This window comes from Bos mutus, chromosome 2 (assembly GCF_027580195.1).
Source record: "Bos mutus isolate GX-2022 chromosome 2, NWIPB_WYAK_1.1, whole genome shotgun sequence".
Taxonomy (NCBI): domain Eukaryota; kingdom Metazoa; phylum Chordata; class Mammalia; order Artiodactyla; family Bovidae; genus Bos; species Bos mutus.
The window spans coordinates 121639077-121651213 of record NC_091618.1 but is presented as its reverse complement, the minus strand read 5'-3'; the positions used below and the strand labels follow the sequence as shown (position 1 = coordinate 121651213).

Genomic DNA, 12137 nt, shown 5'->3' with positions numbered 1-12137 from the left:
ATCTAATCAATTATTTTCAAAGATGGTTTCTATTTTCATTGCTGTCTTCTTTTAAGTGTTCTGATCCTTATAAGGTGAGGAAGTAGTCCCACCAAAAAGCTAAGAACATCAAAACCTGTTCAGTACATAATATTCAGGCTGATTTTAAAAGTCTCATGAATTGTCAAAGATTAGTGCCTTTCTTTTTGAAGAAAAATCATTAACAGTTTAATGCTGCTTTAGAGTTTTTCCATGTCTTTGATATTATATATTAAAATTTTAAGTATTTTAATGGAATTGATTAAAAGTAAAGATATGTAACAGAAGCATCTATTTTGCATATATCCATTTTCTATCTCAAATTACATATTTCATTTTATAATTTATAATTTGATAAGTATGAGCATATGTATGCACCTATGAAACCATCACCACAATCAAGAAAATTAATATTTCCATTACCATCAAAATTTCCTCCAGCTCCTTTGTAATCTTTCCCTTCCTCTCTTCCTTGATCTCTACCTCCTAATTCCCAGGCAACCTCTGATCTGCTTCCTGTCTCAATAAGAATAGATTGCATTTAAAAATGTTATACAAATTGAATCATACATTATGCGTATATCCTATCTCATTCAGCATAGTCATTGTTCAGTCACTTCATTGTGTGTATCAACAGTTCATTCATTATATTGCTAAGCAGAACTTCTTTGGATGGATACGGCCCAATTTGTTTTCCATTTACTTGTGGATGAACATTTGGGCTGCTTCCAGTTTGGGTCTATTACAAAGAAGGCTGCTATGAACATTTATGTCCAAGTATTTGTAAGGACATATATTTATTCTTCTCTCCACCAAAGAATAGAACAGTTGAGTCATACGACAGATACGTGTTAACTTTTTGGGCAATTGTTTTCCAAATTGATTGTACTTATTTACATTCCCAGAAGCTGTGTGTGGTAGTTTAAATTGTTCACATCTTTGCCAGTATTTGGTATGATCAGTTATTTTAATTTTAGTCATTCTAAAAAGTATTTGATTATATTTCATTATTGTTTTAATTTGAATTTTTCTGGTGACTACTGATTTTGAGCATCTTTTCATGTTTGCCATGAATATATCATTTTTGGTGGTACAAAAAAATCATTAGCAGATTTTGTATTGGATCATTTATCTTATTATTGAGGTTTGCAAGTTCTTAACATGTTTTCTGAAAATCCTTTATCAGATATATGATATACAAATATTTTCTCCCAGTCTGTGGCTTGAAGTTCTTAATATTGGTGAAATTCAACTTATTATTTCATCGCAGGTGTTGTATGTAAGCGGAGAAGGCAATGGCACCCCACTCCAGTACTCTTGCCTAGAAAATCCCATGGACGGAGGAGCCTGGAAGGCTGCAGTCCATGGGGTCGCTGAGGGTCGGACACGACTGAGCGACTTCACTTTCACTTTTCACTTTCCTGCATTGGAGAAGGAAATGGCAACCCACTCCAGTGTTCTTGCCTGGAGAATCCCAGGGACGGGGGAGCCTGGTGGGCTGCCGTCTATGGGGTCGCACAGAGTCGGACACGACTGAAGTGACTTAGCAGCAGCAGTTGTATGTAAGACATCTTTGGCTTACCCAAGATCACAAAGATTTTGTCCTATGTTTTCTTCTATGTTTATAGTTTTAGGATATGCATTTAGATCTGTGATGCAGGTATGGAACAAAGTTCCTTTTACACATGGATATTTCTAATTATCCAGCATAACTTGTTGTGAGGTTATCCTTTTTCCTCTAAATTATCTTTTCATCTTTTCCCAAAATAAATTACCTATATATTTGTGGGTCTGTTTTTAACTTTATAAATCTATTGATTTATCTGTTGTATTATCTGGGTGCTAATAATGCAGTGTATTGTGCCATTTATACTGTACTGACTACTGTAGCTTTAGAATCTCTTGAAGTAGTGTAAATTCCCCAGCTTTGTTCTTTTTGTTAAATTTGACTATTCTAGCTCCTTGATTCAATGTGAATTTCAGAATCAGCATGTCAATATATACAATAACAAGAGAGCCTGCTGGGATATTTACTGGGGTTACATTGAATCTATAAATAAATTTTTGGAGAAATGACATGAAAACAATATTGAGTCAATCCGTAAGCATGGGTGTATCTTTCCATTTATTTAGATCTATGGTTTTTCCTTTCAACAATGTTCTGTAGTTTTCAGTGTATAGGGCTTGCACATACTTTGTCACATTTATGGCTAGGAATTTTACATTTTCAGAACTATTGTAAATAGTATTGCTTTATATTTTAATTTCAGATTGTTCATTATTATTGTATAGCATGATATTGATTTTTGCATCTTTTTATATTGTAAACTTGTTAAAATCATTTATTACATTTTATCACTTCTAGTAACTCTTTGGTATATTTCATCAGATTTGCTACTTAGACAATCACATTTTCTGTGAACAAAGACAGTTTTATTTCTTTCTTTCCAACATGAATACCTTTTATTCTTGCCTTGTAGCTTTGGCTGAAAGATCCAGTGCAATTATGAATATCTGTGGTGAGAGTAGAGTCTTGTTCCTGATTTTGGAAGGAAAGCATTCAGTCATTTAGCATTATTTATGACATTAGCCAGATTTTTTAGACTTTTGCAGGTGAGGCATCTCCCTCTTATCCCTAAAGTGCTAAGGATATATGAGTGGTGTATTTTTAAGCTGTTTCAAAGTATGAAACTTTTTCTTTTACTTTCTACATAAAAGGAAATTATACTAAGTAATGTGTTTGGATTATAGAATTACAAAAATCCCCTAAAACTCTATGTGTTGCTCCATTATTATCATATTCAGTATTTTACACAAGCCTCAGAGCCAGGCGTAATTTTCCCTTTCAAAGTAACCTGTTTTAGTCATTGATATTTATTTTGTTCTGCTTTGCTTACTCTGGACAAATAAGACACTTACCGACACATGGAATTTATTTTGCAGTGTTGTTGTCTGCTAATATTTTTTCATACAAAAGTATGTGGTACAAAAAGCAATTGTAGCTGCCTGGATAAGAAGTTTTAAGCTAGGTGTGGCTCTTTTCTGTGGAGAAATAAAGTTTCTTATGGATGAAGAAATGTAAAATACCATTGCTGAAATTTTTAACTTGTCTTGATACCCTAAACCTTGGTATTGGAAATCACTCAAGTAAGTTTTCAGAGAATCTCTTACACTATCTTTAAGGCTGTGCCTAAAAGTAGATGTATTCCATTCTCTCTGAAATATCTTTTCTCAAGGAATTAAATTCTGCCTGCTGACAGGAAAATGGGTGAATTGTATTCGCAATTCTTATTTATAGTGTATAGTGGCTAAAGAATATGTTTTCTGTTGTTAGTAAAGGGAAGTATCTTTAGAAACACTTGGTTTATAGTTAATGCATAGAAATTTCTAAAAGTATTAGAAAATTATTGAGGTAATTTGTATTATTTCACTCCCTGAGATATCTATTTCTGCCTAAAAAATTATTACAAAATGTAGTGGCTTAAAACAACAGTATTAATTACATCACAATTTCTGAGTCAGAAATCCAGAAATGCTTTAAAATTTCTCAAACGGTTGTGATACATGATTCTATGGGCAAAAACATGAGAAAATATTTTGTAGTTTTGCCTTAACTGAAAAATCATTGCAATAAAAACACTAAGCTTGTATACATATATTTTTTTCTCCTCTTAATTATATTTTCTTGAATCTTTTGCCTTTTATTTTTATTTCTACTGCTATAAACAGTGAATAATTGATACAATATTGGTCAAAAGAGTACCTGTTAAATATTTCTTAGCGCCAACTCTGAAGAAGAACAACAACCATAGAATAAATTCTAGTATTAGGAATTCTTGTATGAAAATACCTATATTGTTTGAATTTTCAGAAAAACTATGCTTGAAATATGGTACATAAACCTGCAACCTATAGCCCTAATATTATTGAGCTGCTGCTGCTACTGCTAAGTCACTTCAGTCGTGTCCAACTCTGTGCGACCCCATAGACAGCAGCCCGCCAGGCTCCCCCATCCCTGGGATTCTCCAGGCAAGAACACTGGAGTGGGGTGCCATTGCCTTCTCCGAATATTATTGAGAGGTGAATATAATTTCTGATAGTTGTTTAAGTGATAAAGATTGGCCTTAGTTATACCTCAAATATACCTGAAAATATTGCTATTTAATAACCTGGAAAGATAAGTTGAAAGTTTAACCCAATTTGTATATTTAATATTGACTCTTTTCCTTATAGTCATGATAAATCTCTTTCTCTTTCTTTTTTTGGCTACTTTTTGAAATAGACTAAGATGCTTAGTGAAGCAGCTGGAAAAAGGTGATGTTAACGTCATCGACTTAAAGAAGAATATTGAATATGCAGCATCTGTGTTGGAAGCAGTTTATATTGATGAAACAAGGTAAGTTTTAACCTCCTTGCCCTTTTAACTTTTTTGCTTGTCTCCTTTTTTTCCCCTTTTTCTTGACCCTGCTTTCATATCTTGGCTAAGAAACCCAAATCAAAATCTTATTAAAAATTAAAATGTTCTTCTTGATATAGCTATGTTAAGAACTAAAATTCTTTCTTTTAAAAAATACAGATTTTAATCTAAATGCTTGAATAATACAAAACAGTCGATCGATAAAGTAATAAACAAATTAAAGTCTCCTCTCCCCCTGCTCTCACAGTCCTTAGGCCCAGAGTTTTAAATGTCAGAGATAGATGTAGGCTTACACTGATTTTTACTAATGTAAGAGTTTCCCTCTTATCTCAAGATTTGCGTTCCTTCTGAGAAAATGGGTGTCACATGTCCATATATTATCATGAGAGGCATCTATCAGACACTGTATAAGGGCTTGCCGAGCAGCAGTTCCCCGTGTGTATTTGATAATCTCCATCATCCAGCCTGATAATTATTAATACCAGAGTGGTAAAAGGAGATTCGGAAATGGGAATTCATTTGAAGAGCATTGTTACCTTAGTCCTGTGGCTCTCAATCAGGCCATTTGCTTTCAAGGTGTCATAGGGCAATTTCTGGAGACTCTTGGTTTGGCTGATGGGGGCTAGCTAGTGTTATAACAGGTAGAAGCCAAGGGTGCCACTAAACATCATAATATGCACAGGAAAATCCCCACAACAAAGAATTCTCTAGCCCCAAATGTTAATACCATAGAGGTTAAGAAACCTTGGCCTAAAGGACAACTGTAGAGGGATCCTGTTGAGAGAGAGACATGTACTTCCAGATGTTAGTACAGAAAAGGTACTGAGTTTTTCAAAGTCGAGAGGCAGGTGGAGGAGAGGTCTTTTGAAGGCATTGTGCAACAGATACGGATTTCAGAGGGTGAAAACCAGACTTTGTTGGGTGATTGTTGAAACAGAAGACAGAGTAGGAATCGAAAATTCAGCATAAATATCAAAGAACAAGATACCCAGTTGGTGTAGGGTGTTGTCTCTGAAGGAAGCACAAAAGCTCCTCAGGAGAGAAAAGGTAACCAGCATTTGCGTAGTTGTCACACAGATGACAACAAACCCACCAGTCTTGTAAGACCCTTTGACCCCTGTCTTCCCCACCATATTGCTGAACAAGAAGAAGCTGCATAGTGAGTGGGACAGGGGACCAGACGTGGAGGATGAGTCCATCACACTCGTCTACTCTGCCGGCGTCTCTGCCTTGTCAGGCCTGAGTGCGGGGCAGGTGAGAAGTGTTAAATCAGATGTGAGATTGAGGTGTACTGGACTTACACACACACACACACAATAATGTCATTTAGTAGGTAATAAATTCACAAATCAAAAATCAAAACAATATAAAATGGTACCTTATGAAAGTCTTTATCCACCTGTTTCTTAGTCTACTCAAGTTCCCTAACTCATAAATTTCTTATGAATATTTTCAGTGATTTCTTACAAATTTTTATTTCATATTTTCCCTCTGGCTCTCATAGAAGATAACATACTATTCATAACTTTCATTTTGATTTTTCCCTTCAACAAGGAAGCTTGATCTTCCCATATCATATACCAACATTTAAATTTTAGGCCGTAAGAATTTTTACTGATAACTGGTAGAAAAGGGTGTGGTGAAGATCAGGCTGCACAGAGATTCTTATTCTCTAGAACAGAAGTCTGTTAAAGCACAGTGTGAAGTCATAAATTAAGAGAAAAAATCATAGGCACACTTTTAGAATGATTTTTAGTTAACTTTCACTAAGTGTACATAAATGTATATGATTCTTATACATGAACAGAGATTCAATGTGTAACTTTTTAAAAAAATCAAGTATTTTTCATAATTTCCTAGCCTTCATTTTTGTGTGTGGTTTTTCTTGTTTACAAGTTGACTGAACTTAATTTAAAATTTCTTCAATCTGTCTTGGACATTTCATTTTTTATACTTATTTATAAAACTTATGAAATTTTGCCTTTAATAATTATTTGGAAATTTACAGTATTCATCTTGTAATGATGTAATACTATCCAATTTGACAGAATATTATGTGCTTTATTTATTAATTTTTCCTTTATATTTCCTTTCCTAGAAAATTATGATCACATGGATATTTTTAACTTAGTTCCCCAGGATCCTTAATTCATTTAAACATTTTCATTTGAAACTTGCTCTTTTGTGGGAAGAAAAAAATGGTTCACTGCTTCAGGATACAAATGTGGGGTTTTTTCATCTTTACAATACAACAAAACATCCTAGATCTTAACAATACATTATTTCCAAATGTTTACTCAAATGACACAAAACTTCTCACTCTTTTATTTTAATCCTCAATGGCATCATGAATTTTAAATTGGATTAATAATAACACCCCACGTATGTACCATCTTCCAAGAAGAGTTCATAGTTTCATTAACTTATAGCAGTCTCACCACAGTCCTGTGTAGTTGGCAGGGTGACCATTACTTTCTGTATTTTACTAATGGATGCTTGGGGCTGGTGCACTGGGACGACCCAGAGGGAGGGTATGGGGAGGGAGGAGGGTTCAGGATGGGGAACACAGGTATACCTGTGGCGGATTCATTTCAATATTTGGCAAAACTAATACAATATTGTAAAGTTTAAAAATAAAATAAAATTAAAAAAAAAAAGAACCAAAGCTCCTGAAGTAAACTGGTTTGCCAAAGGCCACAAACCTAGACTTCAGCAAAACTGGGACTAGTGAGTAAGGCATGACATCTTTCTTAGTGCTCTTCCCTCTATAACTGGCTCCTCTCAGAGTGTTGTTATCAAGCAGGATGGTTTTCAATGAACTGTGAAAGATTTAGATGACAATGTGTAAAATATTCTGATAGTTAGATTGTAAATTCTAGAAAAATAGTCCCTAACATTTATTACTAATAGCCTATTATTATAGCTATATGCCAAGAACTCTTCTAAGCACTTTAATGCACTATTTCATTTAATAATCATAGGAATTCTAATGAGATTAAAACTTATATTATTACCATTTTACATATGAGCAAAGAGAGTCACAGGAAAGTTAGATGGCTTATACAAGATAACACAGAGGATACTTTAAAGAGTGGAGTTAGGTCTTGGCAGGCTGACTCTAAAGACTGGCTTTAAGCACAATTCTCATCTGTATCCTTTTATTCACATCTGATAAAAGAGTGATTTCAGAGACTTCCTGGAGGTTTTGATGAAAGCTCACATGCTGTCAGGATTGTCAGGCCCATTGGTTTGTTGACTATGGTTACATCTTTTCTCAACTCTGCCTTCAACATCGTTTGCTTGAAATTGCCTATAGGTAGAGTATTTATACTATAAAAATTGGCAAATGATACAAATCAGGATTTTTTTTTTCCTGGTGAATATGTGGTTAACTATTTGTCATCATGCTACTGCTTATACCGGACATTACTTTGTATGTATCTTCTAAGACTAGTTTGATGATTAAAATATCAGCTCAAGAAATTTTAGAGGAAAAATACTTGATACTGCTTGATTTCCTATAGACTTAGTAAGATACAGGCCTTCCCTGATAGCTCAGTTGGTAAAGAATCTGCCTGCTCTGCAGGAGACCCTGGTTTGATTCCTGGTTGGGAAGATGCCCTGGAGAAAAGATAGGCTAACCAATCCAGTATTTTGGGGCTTCCCTTGTAAAGAATCCACCTGCAGCTGGTAAAGAATCTTCCTGCAGTGTTGGAGACCTGAGTTCAATCCCTGGGTTAGGAAGATCCCCTGGAGAAGAAAATGACTACCCACTCCGGTATTCTTGCCTGGAGAATTCCATATGCTTATAGTCCATGGGGTCTCAAAGTGTCAGACACAACTGAGTAACTTTCACTTTCACTTAGTAAGACACAGCAGCAAGCTGAGGATACTTTTTGTTGCCATGTGTATATAATTTTTAAAACTGCATTTGCCTTAGGGATATTAGTAAAACAGAGATAATTGAATAAGCATTTAGTTTCTTTTAAACTTTAAAAATACTGATAACTTCTGAGATTTTTTATTAGAAAATTCTTTTTCTAGAAAAAAATTGTTTCAGTAAGTATTCAAGAGAGGCATTTGGAGGTGGCTGAACCACAAAAAAAGATTAAAACATGATAAAGCAGGATAGAACAGAAATTATAAATTGGTTTAAATCCCCCCTATACACACATATACATACATACATACATTACCTTTTCCCACTAAGCTTTAACAACTGCAGGATTTCAGTTAAGAAGATAAATCAAAGCACAAAATCTCTCTTGAAATATGATTTGAGTAGAAAAAATAAAAAACAATTTCTTTTTTTTAAATTTTATTTTATTTTTAAACTTTACAATATTGTATTGGTTTTGCCAAATATCAAAATGAATCTGCCACAGATATACATGTGTTCCCCATCCTGAACCCTCCTCCCTCCTTCCTCCCCATACCATCCCTCTGGGTCCTCCCAGTGCACCAGCCTCAAGCATCCAGTATCGTGCATCAAACCTGGACTGGTGACTTGTTCCATATATGATATTATACGTATTTCAATGCCATTCTCCCAAATAATCCCACCCTCTCCCTCTCCCACAGAGTCCAAAAGACTGTTCTATACATCAGTGTCTCTTTTGCTGTCTCGTATACAGGGTTATTGTTACCATCTTTCTAAATTCCATATATATGCATTAGTATACTGTATTGGTGTTTTTCTTTCTGGCTTACTTCACTCTGTATAATAGGCTCCAGTTTCATCCACCTCATTAGAACAGATTCAAATGTATTCTTTTTAATGGCTGAGTAATACTCCATTGTGTATATGTACCACTGCTTTCTTATCCATTCATCTGCTGATGGACATCTAGGTTGCTTCCATGTCCTGGCTATTATAAACAGTGCTGCGATGAGCATTGGGGTACACATGTCTCTTTCAATTCTGGTTTCCTCAGTGTGTATGCCCAGCAGTGGGATTGCTGGATCATAAGGCAGTTCTATTTCCAGTTTTTTCAGGAATCTCCACACTGTTCTCCATAGTGGCTGTACTAGTTTGCATTCCCACCAACAGTGTAAGAGGGTTCCCTTTTCTCCACACCCTCTCCAGCATTTATTGCTTGTAGACTTTTGGATCGCAGCCATTCTGACTGGTGTGAAATGGTACCCCATAGTGGTTTTGATTTGCATTTCTCTGATAATGAGTGATGTTGAGCATCTTTTCATGTGTTTGTTAGCCATCTGTATGTCTTCTTTGGAGAAATGTCTGTTTAGTTCTTTGGCCCATTTTTTGATTGGGTCATTTATTTTTCTGGAGTTGAGGTGTAGGAATTGCTTGTATATTTTTGAGATTAGTTGTTTGTCAGTTGCTTCATTTGCTATTATTTTCTCCCATTCTGAAGGCTGTCTTTTCACCTTGCTTATAGTTTCCTTTGTTGTGCAGAAGCTTTTAAGTTTAATTAGGTCCCATTTGTTTATTTTTGCTATTATTTCCGATATTCTGGGAGGTGGGTCATAGAGGATCCTGCTGTGATGTATGTCAGAGAGTGTTTTGCCTATGTTCTCCTCTAGGAGTTTTATAGTTTCTGGTCTTACGTTTAGATCTTTAGTCCATTTTGAGTTTATTTTTGTGTATGGTGTTAGAAAGTGCTCTAGTTTCATTATTTTACAAGTGGTTGACCAGTTTTCCCAGTACCACTTGTTAAAGAGATTGTCTTTTCTGCATTGTATATTCTTGCCTCCTTTGTCAAAGATAAGGTGTCCATAGGTGCGTAGATTTATCTCTGGGCTTTCTATTTTGTTCCATTGATCAATATTTCTGTCTTTGTGCCAGTACCATGCTGTCTTGATGACTGTGGCTTTGTAGTAGAGCCTGAAGTCAGGCAGGTTGATTCCTCCAGTTCTATTCTTCTTTCTCAAGATAGCTTTGGCTATTCAAGGTTTTTTGTATTTCCATACAAATTGTGAAATTATTTGTTCTAGCTCTGTGAAGAATACCGTTGGTAGCTTGATAGGGATTGCATTGAATCTATAAATTGCTTTGGGTGGTATACTCATTTTCACTATATTGATTCTTCAAATCCATGAACATGGTATATTTCTCCATCTGTTAGTGTCCTTTTTGATTTCTTTCACCAGTGTTTTATAGTTTTCTATATATAGGTCTTTAGTTTCTTTAGGTAGATATATTCCTAAGTATTTTATTCTTTCTGTTGCAATGGTGAATGGAATTGTTTCCTTAATTTCTCTTTCTGTTTTCTCATTATTAGTGTATAGGAATGCAAGGGATTTCTGTGTGTTGATTTTATATCCTGCAACTTTACTATAATCATTGATTAGTTCTAGAAATTTTCTGGTGGAGTCTTTAGGGTTTTCTATGTAGAGGATCATGTCATCTGCAAACAGTGAGAGTAAAAAACAATTTCTTATAGAATTAAAATTCTGACTTTCTTTCAGGAATTATAGCACAATTCCTTAATGAATATGACTGTTTTTGACAAAACACTTTCACATGCAAATACCAGCATTTTATGATCCTGCTTTCAGATGTATCACTAGAGGCTTTTATTTTTCAAAGCTGTACAGTTAAAATCCAGAAACATGTGACCTACAAAAAGCTTCTGTTTGATTGTCCTTATTTAGATTTGGATATTGCCAGGAAAAGTACCATCCTTGACCTCATAAATTGCTATTCATGAGGGTAGGCAGCTGGCTGGGAGATACACTTTAAATGATGGAAATTATGCTTATTAATACTGCCCTGCAATACAATTTGAGGAGGACATGGCAACCCACTCCTGTATTCTTGCCTGGAAAATCCCATGGACAGAGGAGCCTGGCAGGTTACCATCCATGGTTGCAAAGAGTCAGGCATGACTGAAGTGACTTAGCACACACACACAACACAATTTATAACTTTATTTTCTTAATGTGAATCAATCTAAGTCTTACAATTACCACTGTTTGATTACAGACTCCAAATTCAGAAAGAGTGGGTTGTTCAAAGTCGGGATGCTACACTTAATACTCTCTTCTTAAGAGTTAAGCAAGTGACTTAACTTCTATATTTCTTAGCTTTATGTTTGTAGATTAACAATAATGACAGTGCTAATTGCACAGTTTTGCCTTGAGGATTAAGTGTAACACCATATCTGACAGAATAAAAGTTAAATTATAAAGTTTAAATTGGGACTTCATAAAAGTTAAATTGGGACTTCCCTGTAGCTCACACGGTAAACAATCTGCCTTAAAGGCAGGAGATCCAAGTTCAATCCCTGGGTTGGGAAGATCCTCTGGAGAAGGGAATGGCAATCCACTCCAGTATTCTTGCCTAAAGAATCCCATGGACAGAGGAACCTGGCGGGCTACAGTCCATGGGTTCACAAAGAGTCTGACACCCCTGAGTGACTTACACCACTAAAAGTTAAATAATAATAACTTTTTGTTGTACTAATAAATGCAGAGACTTCTGGGTACATAACACAATAAGATATGTAATTTATTTTAAAAAATCAAATAATTTATTGACAGCAATTTTTGATCCCGAGAAATGAAGTCAGGTGGGCTTAAGTTACCAGGAAAAGAGAACGGAGTGCAAACTGATGGGAAACAAACTTTAATAGGATACCCATCTTGATTTTTTAAAAAAAATTTTTAATTTGCTCCTATGTCTTACTACATCTAAATGTCCTTACTTTTGAGAGATTATCTGAGTAAGACTGCATGG

The 12137-nt window shown here is 35.1% G+C and overlaps 1 protein-coding gene across 1 annotated transcript in view; it reads left to right on the top strand.

The window, feature by feature from the left end:
- The window catches only part of PDE1A (phosphodiesterase 1A), a 305513-nt gene that overhangs the window by 179073 nt on the left and 114303 nt on the right, over nucleotides 1-12137 (top strand). Inside the window, exon 2 of the mRNA XM_005905934.2 lies at nucleotides 4301-4414. Coding sequence (XP_005905996.1) covers nucleotides 4301-4414 — 114 coding nt within the window. The remainder of the gene's footprint in view (nucleotides 1-4300; nucleotides 4415-12137) is intronic.